The sequence below is a fragment of the Bubalus bubalis genome, chromosome 19, assembly GCF_019923935.1.
Source record: "Bubalus bubalis isolate 160015118507 breed Murrah chromosome 19, NDDB_SH_1, whole genome shotgun sequence".
NCBI lineage: Eukaryota > Metazoa > Chordata > Mammalia > Artiodactyla > Bovidae > Bubalus > Bubalus bubalis.
Window position 1 is genome coordinate 9884426 of NC_059175.1, and position 16246 is coordinate 9900671.

Here is a 16246-nt window from a genome sequence, read left to right on the forward strand (position 1 = left end):
CACTCTCCTCTTTCACCTTCATCAAGAGGCTTTCTAGTTCCTCTTCACTTTCTGCCATAAGGGTGGTGTCATCTGCATATCTGAGGTATTGATATTTCTCCCAGCAATCTTGATTCCAGCTTGTGCTTCTTCCAGCCCAGTATTAACATGATGTACTCTGCATATAAGTTAAATAAGCAGGGTGACAATATACAGCGTTGATGTACTCCTTTTCCTATTTGGAACCACTCTGTTGTTCCATGTCCAGTTCTAACTGTTGCTTCCTGACCTGCATACAAATTTCTCAAGAGGCAGATCAGGTGGTCTGGTATTCCCATCTCTTTCAGGATTTTCCACAGTTGATTGTAATCCACACAGTCAAAGGCTTTGGCATAATCAATAAAGCAGAAATAGATGTTTTTCTGGAACTCTCTTCCTTTTTCCTTGATCCAGCGGATGTTGGCAATTTGATCTCTGGTTCCTCTGCCTTTTCTAAAACCAGCTTGAACAACTGGAAGTTCACGGTTCACGTATTGCTGAAGCCTGGCTTGGAGAATTTTGAGCATTACTTTACTAGCGTGTTAGATGAGTGCAATTGTGCGGTAGTTTGGGGCTTCCCTGGTGGCTCAGACGGTAAAGTGTCTGCCTGCAATGCGGGAGACCCGGGTTCGATTCCTTGCATCAGGAAGATCCCCTGGAGAAGGAAATGGCAATCCACTCCAGCACTCTTGTCTGGAAAATCCCATGGACGGAGGAGCCTGATAGGCTACAGTCCATGGGGTCGCAAAGAGTTGGATACGACTGAGCGATTTCACTTTCACTTTCACTTGAGCATTCTTTGGCATTGCCTTTCTTTGGGATTGGAATGAAAACTGACCTTTTCCAGTCCTGTGGCCACTACTGAGTTTTCCAAATTTGCTGACATATTGAGTGCAGCACTTTCACAGCATCATCTTTCAGGATTTGAAATAGCTCAACTGGAATTCCATCACCTCCACTAGCTTTGTTCGTAGTGATGCTTCCTAAGGCCCACTTGACTTCACATTCCAGGATGTCTGGCTCTAGGTCAGTGATCACACCATCGTGATTATCTGGGTCGTGAAGATCTTTTTTGTACAGTTCTTCTGTCTATTCTTGCCACCTCTTCTTAATATCTTCTGCTTCTGTTAGGTCCATACCATTTCTGTCCTTTATCAAGCCCATCTTTGCATGAAATGTTCCCTTGGTATATCTAATTTCTTGAAGAGATTTCTAGTCTTTCCCATTCTGTTGTTTTCTTCTATTTCTTTGCACTGATCGCTGAGGAAGGCTTTCGGATCTCTTCTTGCTATTCTTTGGAACTCTGCATTCAGATGCTTATATCTTTCCTTTTCTCCTTTGCTTTTCACTTCTCTTCTTTTCACAGCTATTTGTAAGGCCTTCCCAGACAGCCATTTTGCTTTTTTGCATTTCTTTTCCATGGGGATGATCTTGATCCCTGTCTCCTATACAGTGTCACGAACCTCATTCCATAGTTCATCAGGCACTCCATCTATCAGATCTAGGCCCTTAAATCTATTTCTCACTTCCACTGTATAATCATAAGGGATTTGATTTAGGTCATACCTGAATGGTCTAGTGGTTTTCCCTACTTTCTTCAATTTAAGTCTGAATTTGTCAATAAGGAGTTCATGATCTGAGCCACAGTCAGCTCCTGGTCTTGTTTTTGTTGACTGTATAGAGCTTCCTCATCTTTGGCTGCAAAGAATATAATCAATCTGATTTTGCTGTTGACCATCTCGTGATGTCCATGTGTAGAGCCTTCTCTTGTGTTATTGGAAGAGGGTATTTGCTATGACCAGTGCATTTTCTTGGCAAAACTCTATTAGTCTTTGCCCTGCTTCACTCCATATTCCAAGGCCAAATTTGCCCATTACTCCAGGTGTTTCTTGACTTCCTACTTTTACATTCCAGTCCCCTATAATGAAAAGGACATCTTTTTGGGGTGTTAGTTCTAAAAGGTCTTGTAGGTCTTCATAGAACCGTTCAACTTCAGCTTCTTCAGCGTTACTGGTTGGGGCATAGACTTGGATTACTGTGATATTCCGTTTTTGAGATTGCATCCAAGTACTGCATTTTGAACTTTTTTGTTGACCATGATGGCTGCTCCATTTCTTCTGAGGGATTCCTGCCCACAATAGTAGATATGGTCATCTGAGTTAAATTCACCCATTCCAGTCCATTTGAGTTCCCTGATTCCTAGAATGTCGACGTTCACTCTTGCCATCTTTTGTTTGACCACATCCAATTTGCCTTGATTCATGGACCTGACATTCCAGGTTCCTATGCAATATTGCTCTTTATAGCATCGAACCTTGCTTCTATCACCAGTCACATCCACAACTGGGTGTTTTTCATTAGCTAAATTCAAATCCAGGTGTGGGAGGGCAGACAAAGTCAATGAATAGTGGAAATTAATAGGGTTATGGTTTTAACCTAGTATGAAGTGAGGAGGCCAGTACAGAGAGTTATCTTCTTGACTGATGGTGGAATTTAAGCTCGCTAAGAAAGAAAGGGAGGACATTAGGATGGTGAGAGATAGTTTAAAAAGTGGGGAGGTCACAGTTTCACCAGCCCCAGGGAGGTGAGATGATCATCAGCCTACTAGGAGTAAGTTGGAGAGCCTGGCAGGTGGTAGCTGGAGAGTAGGATTCTTAGTTGAGTTTATAGAGAGGTTGTAGTTAATGATTATATTAAAACCATAGAAGTGGGTAGCTGAGACTGGGCACTCTAAAAGGTCATTGGTAGCGAAGCATATAAAGAACTAACAAGGATAGGGTATTGGAAGGATCATGTACATGGGTTTTTAAATAACCAAAACTTATACAGGAGTAGTGTTGGAGAGAGTACTGGGATATCAACCTCAGGGAATGAAGCAGGGTGACCCAGGAGGCTGTAGGTGATTGCTGTGAGAAGGGATAGTGGACAGTGGAGTTTGGTGACAGAATTTTCAAACCTGGGAGTTTTAGGGAGGAAGAATCAGCTGGAAGTGGAGGTGAGGAACAAGGAAGATTCCTTCCCCACCTCTGGCGCACTGATTTGAGAGATATGGAGAAGACATTTCAGTTTGAAATGCCTGTAGGGACAGAGGTGGGCTACTGTTGATGACTGAGGAACAAATGAAAGGCAGTCCTGATGGTCTGTTCTCTTTGCTATTGCTGGGTAACAAGTCACCCAAAACTTGGTGGCTTAGAACAATAATCACTTTAGTTTTTCTCATAATTTCCGTGGGGCAGGAGCCTGTGAAGGTCTCGGTGGCTGGGTCTCCTTCATTCCTTTCACATGTTTGCATGCACATAGTTGTCGGAGCTACAGTAGCTGGTGACTGAGCAGCTAGGGACCGACAAGCCGTCTCTTTTCTTCATATTGTCCCGGCTTCTCCATGTACTCCCAGTGTGTGGGACGATTTGAATTTCTTTATACCCCTTTGTAATTCTTCCCTTTCATCCCTCCTCATGTCCTGTCCCCAGACAACTGCTGATCCACTTTCTATCAGCCTTGTTTAGTCTGCATTTTCTAGAATTTTACAAACACGAAATCTCTTTTTTAATATGGCATTTTTTATTCAGCATATTTTGCATTTCATCCATTTATGTATCAGTTATTCATTCCTTTTCATTGCTGTAGGATCCTGTCGCATAAATATGCTACAGTTTATTCATTTGTTTGTTCATGAACATTTGGGTTGCCTTCAGTTTGCAACTATTAAAAATAGAAACACCATAAATATTAGTGTAGAAGACTTTGTATGAGCATATGCTTTTATTTCTCTTTGGGGAATGCCTGGGTCATGGAGTAGATATATTTTAATTCTTTTTTTTTTTTTTTGCTTTTGGCTCCCCTCTGAGGCTTGTGGGATCTTAGTTCACTGACCAGGGAATGAACCCAGGCCCTTAGCAGTAAGAGCAGGAGTCCTAACTGTTTATTAAATTGTTTAGCTTCTATTCTTCAGGAACCCCATTTACTCATATGCTAAACATTTTTTGCCAGTCACCACTTTATTTTCCTTTCTTTCTTCTTTCCTTTCTTTTCATCTATTCTTTGGTACCCGTTAGATGTTCAGTCAACTATCTTCTTTGGGTACCTTGTAGTCAGTATTACTTTTTCTTCCTTTTCTTTCTTGATTTTGTTTAACTTCTGATTTGACTCCCAATTGCCTTCTTTTTTCATCTGAGTTTTTAGAAATTTTGATTCTGTTTTTTTCCATACTGCAAATGCTTGTTTGACAATTTAATTTCAGATGGCTATTGCATTTTCTTCTGTTTGTGATTGTTAGTTGAGAATTTTTGTCACCTAAAATATTTCTTCTTATAATAGCTTTGTATGGATATCTTGGTTGTTCATTTTGAGATTTCTTGTAACAGTTGAAATGTGATGAGTTTAAACTGCTGTGTATTTGTGTCTTTTAAGAGTGCCCACTTCTAATGATAGAGTGGAGTATGACTTTCTTTTATAAGTAGTACCTTTTGCATTGGCAGAATTGACGTATCTTCTGCTTTAAGGAACATCTCCCATTCCAAGGGCAACATAACCTTAGACAAGTCAATTACTTGTTTGTGGTTACTTTCCATATCTACAAAATGATTTAATGATTTTAACAAGTGTATATTTATTTATATTTGGCTGCGCTGGGTCTTTCTTGCTGCTCTGGCTTTCTCTAGTTGCAGAGTGGGGGCTACTCTACTTGCTGTGCCAGGGCTTCTCATTGCAGCGGCTGGTTGTGGAATGCAAGTGGCTTGTTGCAGAATGCAGGCTCCAGTGTATGAGGGCTTCAGTAGTTGCAGCTCCCAGACTCCAGAACATGGGCTCAATAGTTGTGGCTCCGGGGCTCCAGAACACAGGCTCAATAGTTGCGACACACAGGCCTAGTTGCTCTTGCTGCTGCTGCTACTGCTGCTAAGTCGCTTCAGTCGTGTCTGACTCTGTGCGACCCCATAGACGGCAGCCCACCAGGCTCCCCCATCCCTGGGATTCTCCAGGCAAGAACACTGGAGTGGGTTGCCATTTCCTTCTCCAATGCATGAAAGTGAAAAGTGAAAGTGAAGTCGCTCAGTCGTGTCTGACTCTTAGCGACCCCATGGGCTGCAGCCTACCAGGCTCCTCCATCCATGGGATTTTCCAGGCAAGAGTGCTGGAGTGGGGTGCCATTGCCTTCTCCTTCTCAAGTTGCTCTTGAGGCATGTGGAATCTTCCCCAATCAGGGGTCGAACCCATGTCACCTGCATTGGCAGGCGGATTCTTTACCACTGAGGCCACTGGAAAAGCCCGACTTAATGATTTTTAAGTACTTTTTACTATAGAGCAAGATTAATAGTTTTATATGAGAACCTATTTCTCTCTGTATGGTGGATATTAAGAAGAAAAAGAGACATTCATTTTACAACTAAATGAGTTTTATATCCCACCTGTTTGGAACTTAGCAGTTGACTAATATTGTATAAAATCCAACATACAAATTGATGGTGTTTTATAACCTGTCTTCCCTTCACCAACATTGTGTATTCAAACTTACCTTCAACTACTCTACAGCATGGAAATTATTCTAGTTGGACTTGTTGCCCCACTGACCTGTCAAAGTGTGTATTTTTGAAAGTAAAGTGAAGTGAAAGTGAAAGTCACTCAGTGGTGTCCGACTCTTTGTGACACCACGGACTATACAGTCTGTGGTATTCTCCAGGCCAGAATGCTGAAGTGGGTAGCCTTTCCCTTCTCCAGGGGATCTTCCCAACCCAGAGATCAAACCTAGGCCTCCCACATTGCAGGCGGATTCTTTATGGGCTGAGCCACGAGAGTTTTTAATTGTTGTTTCAAAAAAAGACTATTATCATCTTAACTGCTGTTAAGCATACACTTCTGTGTGCGTGTGTGTGCTCATTGCTCAGTCGTGTCCAACTCTTTGCGACCCCATGGACTGTAGCCCGCCAGGCTCCTCTGTCGATGAAGCCTTCCTGGCAAGAATACTGGAGAGGGTTGCCATTTCCTCCTCCAGGGGATCTTCCCAACCCAAGGATGGAGCCTGTGTCTGTTGCGTCTCCCACATTGGCAGGGATATGCTTTGCCTCTGTGCCACCTGAGAAGCCTGTACGTTTACAGTAGTGTTAAATATATTCATATTGTAGTACAGTAGATCTCCAAAACTTTTTAATATTGCAAAACTGAAACTCTACCCATTAAACATTTATTTCCTCCTCTTCTTTTAAAGCCTGAGGTAACTGCCATTCAGCTTTCTGTTTCTCTGACTTTGACTTCTTAGGTCTCTCATATGAGTGGAATCATACAGGCAGTGTGTTTATTTTTGCTTCCATGCTTTTTTTGGCTCATGGTTGTCCTTAGAGTGCTTGGTAGTTTCTTTTCTATCTATCTAAATCCTTTTAGTTTCTATTTCCTAGCCTGTTTCCCCCATGATCATCCACCATATGTTTTCTCTTTTTAATTGAGGTATAAATGACATACAACATTATATTAGTTTTAGTTGTACAGCATAATGATTTCAAATGTATACATATTTCAAAATGATCACAATAAGACTAGTTAATCTGTTACCATCAGTTCAGTTCAGGTGCTCAGTCGTGTCTGATTCTTTGCAACCCCACGGACTGCAGCACGCCTGGCCTCCCTGTCCATCACCAACTCCAAGAGCTTACTCAAACTCATGTCCATTGAGTTGGTGATGCCATCCAACCATCTCATCCTCTTGTCGTCCCCTCCTTCTCCCACTTTCAGTCTTTCCCAGCTTCAGGATCTTTTCCAGTGAGTCAGTTCTTCACATCAGGTGGCCAAAGTATTGGAGTTTTAGCTTTAGCATCATCAGTCCTTCCAGTGAATATTCAGGACTGATATCCTTTAGGATTGACTGGTTGGATCTCCTTGCAGTCCAAGGGACTTTCAGTAGTCTTCTCCAACACCACAGTTCAAAAGTATCAATTCTTCAGCACTCAGCTTTCTTTATAGTCCAGCTCTCACATCCATACATGACAACTGGAAAAACCATAGCTTTGACTAGACGGACCTTTGTTGGTAAAGTAATGTCTCTGTTTTTAAATATGCTGTCTAGGTTGATCATAGCTTTTCTTCCAAGGAGCAAGCCTTTTTTAATTTTATGGCTGCACTCACCATCTGCAGTGATTTTGGAGCCCCAAAATATAAAGTCTGTCACTGTTACACTGTTTCCCCATCTATTTGCCATGAAATGATGGGCCTGGATGTCATGGTCTTAAGTTTTTTGAATGTTGAGTTTTAAGCCAACTTTTTCACTCTCCTCTTTCACTTTCATCAAGAAGCTTTTTAGTTCCTCTTCACTTTCTGCCATAAGTGTGGTGTCATCTGTGTATCTGAGGTTATTGATATTTCTCCCAGCAGTCTTGATTCCACCTTGTGCTTCATCCAGCCTGGCATTTCGCATGATGTAATCTGCATATAAGTTACATAAGCAGGGTGATAATATACAGCCTTGATGTATTCGTTTGCTTATTTGGAACCAGTCTGTTGTTTCATGTCCAGTTCTAACTGTTCCTTCTTGACCTGCATACCGATTTCTCAGGAGGCAGGTCAGGTGGTCTGGTATTCCCATCTCTTTCAGAATTTTCCACAGTTTATTGTGATTCACATAGTCAAAGGCTTTGGTGTAGTCAATAAAGCAGAAATAGATGTTTTTCTGGAACTCTCTTGCTTTTTCGATGATCCAGCGGATGTTGGCAATTTGATCTCTGGTTTCCCTGCCTCTTCTAAATCCAGCGTGAACATCTGGAAGTTCACAGTTCATGTACTGTCAAAACCTGGCTTGGAAAATTTTGAGCATTACTTTGCTAGCATGTGAAGTGAGTGCAGTTGTGCGGTAGTTTGAAGATTCTTTGGCATTGCCTTTCTTTGGGATTCGCAGTCAGGTTGATGGGAACAAACAGCCCCACGTCATTCACCTTAAAATCTAAATAAACAAACAAACAATTGGCCAACCAGAGGTATAGAATTGGTATAGAATTTAAAGACTCAAGCGACAGTTTTCTATAACAGGTTAACCTGGGGTGTCCTCTAATGCACATTAATGAAGTCTCCTTTATGTACAGCTGGGAAGGTCCCCTGGAGGAGGAAATGGCAACCCACTCCAGTATTTTTACCTAGAGAATCCCATGGACAGAGGAGCCTGGTGGGCTACAGTCCATGGGGTCGCAAAAAGTTGGACACGACTGAGCAACTAATTCTTCTTTGGGATTGGAATGAAAACTGACCTTTTCCAGTCCTGTGTCCAGTGCTGAGTTTTCCAAATCTGCTGGCATACTGAGTGCAGCACTTTCACAGCATCATCTTTCAGGATTTGGAATAGCTCAACTGGAATTCCATCTCCTCCACTAGTTTTGTTCGTAGTGATGCTTCCTAAGTCCCACTTGACTTTGCATTCCAGGATGTCCGGGTCTAGGTAAGTGATCACATCATCGTGATTATCTAGGTCATGAAGATCTTTTTTGTAGAGTTCTTCTGTGTATTTTTGCCATGTCTTCTTAATATCTTCTTCTTCTGTTAGGTTCATACCATTTCTGTCCTTTATTGAGCCCATCTTTGCATGAAATGTTCCTTTGGTATCTCTAATTTTCTTGAAGAGATCTGTAGTCTTTCTCATTCTATTGTTTTCCTCTATTTCTTTGCATTAATCACTGGGGAAGACTTTGTTATATCCTTGCTGTTCTTTGGAACTCTGCATTCAAATGGGTATATCTTTTGTTATATCTGTCACCATACATGGTTACAATTGTTTTTTTCCTGGTGTTGAGATTTTTAAGTTTTTGTATTTTGAAATGTGTAGTACAGTGTTATTAACTACAGTTAGCATGCTGCACATTACACCCCATGACTGACTGACTTTATAACTCGAAGTTGGTATATTTTGACTCCCAGTGCCCTTTTCAACCCCTGCACCCCTGTTCCTGGAAACTGCCAGTCTGTTCTTTGAGTCTTTGAGGTTGGACTTTTTGTTGTTGTTTGGTTGTTTTGTTTTTGTTTCTAAATTCCACATAAAAGTAAGATCACATGGTATGTATCTGTCTTTCTCATTTCACTTAGTGTAATGCCCTCAGGGACCATTCATGTAGTCTCCAAATGACAAGATTTCATTCTTTCTTATGGCTGAATAATATTTTATTGTATATGAACAGGTATCCCCTGCTTTTTTAAGTTGACTTTCCGCCACTTTGGTTTCATAAAAGACCTACATTAATATGTGTTTTCATTAACTGAAAGAAATCCAGAGAGGATTTTCACTTTTATGAAAAAAAAAAAAAAAAAAGTGAAAAGTAAAGATAACACTGTTTTGTTTTGCAGCAAGGCATGATAGAGGCCGCATGCCACCCAAGCAGCGAGAGTGGCACCTCCAGGCTCCTTCCCCAGGAGCTAACTCAGCATCAAGCCAGCGTAGCTTTGAACTGTGCCTGTGAGCATCTGTGCTTTATCCTGATTTTTTTTTAATCCATTAGCAGGTTATATTCTAACATCATTGATTCTTTGCTTTATTCTGTCTCCATTTATAAAAGATTTCATAGGATTATCCTACTTTCAGGTTTTTCAGGTAGTGGGCAAAACCTGCATGCATTTTCTGTTTCCATTCTCCCATTGTTGGACACTTAGCTTATTTCCATCTCTTGTCTTTTGTAAGTGATAATGCAGTGAATGTGGGGGAGGGGGTGCATGTATCTTTTCAAGTTAGTGTTTTTGTTTTCTGTGGATAGATTCCATTAGTGGAATCTGCTGGATCATGTGGTAGTTCTGTTTTTCGAGGAAACTTCATACTATTTTCCGAAGTGGCTGTGCCGGTTTACATTCCCACCAGGAGAGTACTGTTGTCCCTTATGTCTCCATCCTCATCAACACTTGTTATCTTTTTTTTCAATGTGTATATATTTTATTGTATTTTTTCAAATTTATTTTTAATCAGAGGATAATTACTTTACAATGTTGTGTTGGTTTCTGCTGTACAACAAAGTGAATCGGCCACAAGTATACATATAGCCCCTCCCTTTAAGCCTCCTTCCCACCCATTATTGCCTTTTTCATAATAGCCATTCTAGCAGGTGTGAGGTGATGTATCATTGTGGTTTTGATTTGCACTTACCTAATGATGTTCAGGCTGGTTTTAGAAAAGGCAGAGGAACCAGAGATCAAATTGCCAACATCTGCTGGATCACCGAAAAAGCAAGAGAGTTCCAGAAAAACATCTATTTCTGCTTTATTGACTATGCCAAAGCCTTTGACTGTGTGGATTACAATCAACTGTGGAAAATCCTGAAAGAGATGGGAATACCAGACCACCTGACCTGCCTCTTGAGAAATTTGTATGCAGGTCAGGAAGCAACAGTTAGAACTGGACATGGAACAACAGAATGGTTCCAAATAGGAAAAGGTGTACATCAAGGCTGTATATTGTCACCCTGCTTATTTAACTTATATGCAGAGTACATCATGAGAAATGCTGGGCTGGAAAGAAGCACGAGCTGGAATCAAGGTTGCGGGAGAAATATCAATAGCCTCAGATATGCAGATGACACCACCCTTATGGCAGAAAGTGAAGAGGAACTCAAAAGCCTCTTGATGAAAGAGGAGAGTGAAAAAGTTGGCTTAAAGCTCAACATTCAGAAAACGAAGATCATGGCATCTGGTCCCATCACTTCATGGGAAATAGATGGGGAAACAGTGGAAACAGTGGCTGACTTTATTTTTTTGAGCTCCAAAATCACTGTAGATGGTGATTGGAGCCATGAAATTAAAAGACGCTTACTCCTTGGAAGGAAAGTTATGACCAACCTAGATAGCATATTAAGAATCAGAGACATTGTTTTGCCAACAAAGGTCCATCTAGTCAAGGCTATGGTTTTTCCAGTGGTCATGTATGGATGTGAGAGTTGGATTGTGAAGAAAGCTGAGTGCTGAAGAATTGATGCTTTTGAACTGTGGTGTTGGAGAAGACTCTTGAGAGTCCCTTGGACTGCAAGGAGATCCAGCCAGTCCATTCTAAAGGAGATCAGTCCTGAGTGTTCTTTGGAAGGACTGATGCTAAAGCTGAAACTCCAGTACTTTGGCCACCTCATGTGAAGAGTTGACTCATTGGAAAAGACTCTGATGCTGGGAGGGATTGGGGGCAGGAGGAGAAGGTGATGACAGGGGATGAGATGGCTGGATGGCATCACCAACTCAATGGACATGAGTTTGAGTGAACTCCGGGAGTTGGTGATGGACAGGGAGGCCTGGCGTGCTGCAGTTCATGGGGTTGCAAAGAGTCGGACACAACTGAGCGACTGAACTGAACTGAATGATTGGTGATGTTGAGCATCTTTCCATGTACCTGTTGGCCTTCTGTATGTCTTTGGACATACACATTCCTGCTTACTTTATTATAAGTGATACCTAAAATAATGTAAACACTGAAGTGAGTCCCCTGTAGGTAGCATATAGGTGTTTTTGTTTTTGTTTTTTTTTTAATCCATTCAACCGGGCTGTCTTTTGATTGGAGAATTTGCTTCATTTACATTTTAAGTAATTGTTACGTAGGTTTCTTACTGCCATTTTGTTAAACTTCTGGAGGTCTCATAGTTCTTCTGTCTCCTTATTTCCTCTCCCTTTGTGGTTTGATCATTTTATATAATGGTATGCTTAGATGTTTTTGTCTTGATTGTTTTGAGTATTTCCTATAGATTTTTGATTCTTGCTTTGTGGTTACGAGTCTTACATATAATAATTTATATTTACAGTCATATAAAAAGACGCTTACTCCTTGGAAGGAAAGTTATGACCAACCTAGATAGCATATTCAAAAGCAGAGACATTACTTTGCCAACAAAGGTTCGTCTAGTCAAGGCTATGGTTTTTCCTGTGGTCATGTATGGATGTGAGAGTTGGACTGTGAAGAAGGCTGAGCGCCAAAGAATTGATGCTTTTGAACTGTGGTGTTGGAGAAGACTCTTGAGAGTCCCTTGGACTGCAAGAAGATCCAACCAGTCCATTCTGAAGGAGATCAGCCCTGGGATTTCTTTGGAAGGAATGATGCTAAAGCTGAAACTCCAGTACTTTGGCCACCTCATGCGAAGAGTTGATTCATTGGAAAAGACCCTGATGCTGGGAGGGATTGGGGGCAGGAGGAGAAGGGGACGACAGAGGATGAGATGGCTGGATGGCATCACTGACTCGATGGATGTGGGTTTGGGTGAACTCCAGGAGTTGGTGATGGACAGGGAGGCCTGGCATGCTGCGATTCATGGGGTCGCAAAGAGTTAGACACGACTTAGCGACTGATCTGATCTGATTTTAAGTTGATAATGAGTTGAATTTGAATTGGTTCTAGAGCTCTGCATTTTTATTCCCCTCCACATTGTGCCTTTGACGTCACATGTTACATTAAGCTTCATTCAGAGAGTACAGTGAGCTTGAGCCAGACAGAGAGAGAGGGTGAAAATGTTGCATCCGGCAGCCTCTGAGCATCTCCATAGATCCCTGATATGCACCAAACTAGAAGCCTTCTCCTCAAGCCTAATTTTCTGGACAAGCAATGGGCCTATTTCACAGAAAGACTGGGGTGTTTTCAGTCTGTTATTGGTGCAGTCCCCTGGGGGCAGTAGCCTGCCAAGGACCATTGCTTGGACTGTTGGTCCTGTGGGACCCAAGAACATGCGCCCACCCTGGGCTGCAGCTGTAAAAACCAGTATACCAGACGTAAATTATTAGGCCATCAGACGTGCATACATCCCCTGTGGGAGATAACTGGTGCTGTGGAGAGCAGCAGAGGGCAAAGATGGCCCTTGTAGGCTGGAGTGAGGCAGACAGCATAAAGACAGTGTTCCTCGCCTCTGGTGTCAGTGTCCTAGCCGGTCATCAGACGGATGATAAATTAAATGCCTGGGCTTCCCAGGTGTGGCTCTCGGTAAAGAATATGCCTGCCAGTGCAGAAGTAAGAGTCTTGGGTTCCATCCTTGGGTCAGGAACATCCCCTGGAGGAGGGCATGGCAATCCACTCCAGTATTCTTGCCTGGAGAATCCCATGGGCAGAGGAGCCAGGCAGGCCACGGTCCATAGGGTCACACAGAGTGGGACCCGACTGAAGCGACTTAGCACACGTGTATCCTGCAGACCACCACTTTAAGATAAGCACATGAGCCTCTTACAGAAAGTCTGGGCACCTCTCAGCCAGCTGCTCCCGCACCAGTATTGTGGGGGAGGAGGGGTTCCAAGCATGGGAACCCTTTCAGAGCCAGTCCTCAGTTCTGTTCCTTTGTGTGACTTGTAGATAAAAAAACCCCTTGTTTTATTGTTGTTGTTTTTTAATAGTAACCCGTTTTATTTTTAATTACTTTTTAATAAAATTTATTTGGGTCTTCGTCGCTGCACGAGGGCTCTCTCTAGTTGCAGAGAACAGGAGCTACTCTCTAGTTGAGGGGCATGGACTTCTCGTTGCAGTGGCCTCTCGTTGTGGAGCACGGACCTTCGGGGCGCACAGGTTTCTCGAGTTGTGGCTCCCGGGCTCTGGAGCGCAAGCGCAGTAGTTCTGGCACGCGGGCTTAGCTGCCCCACGGCACGTCGGGTCTTCCCAGGGCAGGGATTGAACCCTGCATTGGCAGGTGGATTCTTATCCACCGTACCACCAGGGACATCCCCCTTTGTTTTTTAAGTTAGATGTTTTGGTGACTCATCTCTCAGTTACTGGTCTTAAAACTTGGGATACCTAATTCGGGGTTCAGACCTTTTCCTCCTCAGGAGGAAGATGCAGGTTTTTGCGTTTCCTCCTGATTGTGGGTCGCCACGCCAGGAGTGGAGTTTATGGCAAAATTCTTTCTCAGCCTTTCCTTCCCACTTTTGCATTAAAACGCTTATTGTTTGACTTCACATTTTAGTATTTTATTGTATTTGTTTTATATCATTCTTTTGTTTTGTGTGACAATATGTCTTACATCCCTGATGAGACCATCTCTCCTGAGAACATGATTTCATGTACCTCTCAGTGAAAAGTGCTTAGTACATGGTGGGTGCTCAAAAATATTTCTTTTTGGATTGGATTAAATATAAATAAAAAATAGCTTAATTATTTTAGGTATTGATTATTTAATATCACTGCCTTTTAAAATTAAAATTAATTGATAAATCACTTTTAATGGTTTATATCTTTAAACATTTTGAGAATTCTTTTTTTTGAACAATCTAGACACATTGTAAGGTCAAGAGAAAAAAATATTCTTTGGACCACAGAGTCAGTGGTTAGAACGGCCTTCCCATAGTCTGGATACAGCTGAGCTGATGGCCAGATGTTTTCCCATTCTGCCAGACTGAACCCCTTCATCTGCTCTTAGAAAAGACTGAAACTTGGGTTACCCCTGAACAGATCCACTTATGGTTGGTGGATAAGAATTACATTGTAGAGTATTTATATCATGGCACTCCTAGAACATTTCCTTGTGTCTAGCTTTGGGGGTAATGTCACATAATTTCTAAGCAAATGGGCTCCTTGTGATTTATCTAGGTTATAAAATACCCCTTTTTAGTGTGACATTATGTCTGGATTAACTCTTGTTCCTCACACACATTTTTGATGAAACACAACCAAACGTGAGTATTTCTTTACCTTTCCCAGAGTGATGATTCTGACGTTTGGGATGATACAGCATTGATAAAAGCATATGATAAAGCTGTGGCTTCATTTAAGGTATGAAATGTTTATTTATTCTTTTCCTTATTTCCTCATGTATACTCATTTGGGAAGAAATTGATAACATACACCGAAGTGTTACAGTACATATTATTCAGTTCTAATTTTGAAGATTAAAAGATAACAGATAAATTAATTAGCTTCCTTCAGAAGTTGGTAACCTGACCATATGCCATCTCTTTAACAGAGGCAATTTAAGTAGTTTTCAAACATTATTTTGAATGTGTTTACAATATATCAAACTATTGGGGTCTTCTATTTCAGATTAGTGGAAGGACAGTCTATACTTTTAAAATATTTAACAAACCCTTATTGAAATAATATTGATGATAAATAGCCGTAGTGCAGTAATGAGTATTTGCAGGTGTCTATAGTGTTCCTGGCACTGTTTCATGTGCTTTACATGCATTAAATTAATTTAATCCTCCCCAAATCCTATGACGGTATCAAGTGTTCCTGATGGTGATGAATGTCAAGAAAGACACAGTTCATTTGCAGGGTGAAGCCTGTTTTTTTGCAACCTAAACAAGACTTTTACACAGTTGTCCAATATGATCATTTTCTCTGCTGTCGGAGGTGTTTAGTCTCATTGAGCATCATGCCTGGCCCGTCAGTAGTCTGGGCACAGCATACACTCTCCTGCAGAGCACCAAGTGTAGCGTCTACTTCCTTTCCTGGTCACTCCTGTAGTATGAAGGAAAGATGAGATCTGCATGTCATCCTTGATAACATGGATGAACTCTCAATTGACCAGTAACATGCTTTCCAACATACATGTAGACTAGAAATAGACCAGTCAGAGTTACCAAGAGAGTGCCGTGAAATGCAGATCAAAATAGGGCTGAATGTGGGATGGGCTGGTGATATTGAAGGGGGAGTAGACTGAGTAAAGAAAAAGAACTGATGTGGGCAAGAGATAGTTTCCTTTTAGTGGTGGGGTAAATGTGAAGATATGAAATTGGTGGTCAGAAATATTGAACTAAGGAGAAAAGCCAGAACTAGATAATAGTTTTGGAAGTTTGTTAGCATAGTAAGCATAATTGAAGTAACAGGAATAGATGATCATAAGCAGGTAAAGATGGCAGTTCTTACTGGGAATGCCTAAGTTTAAAACTTGATGAGAGAAGTAATAAAAGCATTAGGGCTCTGCATTGCTATGTCATCAAAAATGCTGTGACTATCAAGAAAAATGATTGACAGAGAGGCTGAGAGTGAGGAGACTTGCTCGAAAGGGTCCTTAGAGCCGGTGATCAGTATATAATATCTTCAAGAGCAGTTTCTGTAGCCTTTGGGATGGTAACAAAGAGCCTCTCTGAGGTGGTAGGGCCTGGAGGCCACTTTATAGTGGCTGAGTTACATTGTGACTTTTTAATAATATATCAATATATCACTCTGTAACACATTTCTGTTCACATTTTCATAGCACGCTCTGAAGAACGGTGACATTTCCGAAGCCTCAGAAAAACCAAAAGGCACACCTAAGAGAAAATCTGCTAAGAATAAAAGCCAAAGAAAGAACACCGCAAGTCCTTCAAAGCAGGTTATTTTAAAACC

General features: G+C 41.6%; 1 protein-coding gene across 4 annotated transcripts in view; it reads left to right on the forward strand.

Moving 5' to 3' along the window:
- The window catches only part of LOC102415675 (survival motor neuron protein), a 32489-nt gene that overhangs the window by 2580 nt on the left and 13663 nt on the right, over positions 1 to 16246 (forward strand). For all 4 annotated transcript variants that reach the window (XM_006078195.4, XM_025270877.3, XM_006078197.4 and 1 more), the window contains exons 2-3: positions 14618 to 14689; positions 16116 to 16232. In XM_006078195.4, coding sequence (XP_006078257.1) covers positions 14618 to 14689; positions 16116 to 16232 — 189 coding nt within the window. The remainder of the gene's footprint in view (positions 1 to 14617; positions 14690 to 16115; positions 16233 to 16246) is intronic.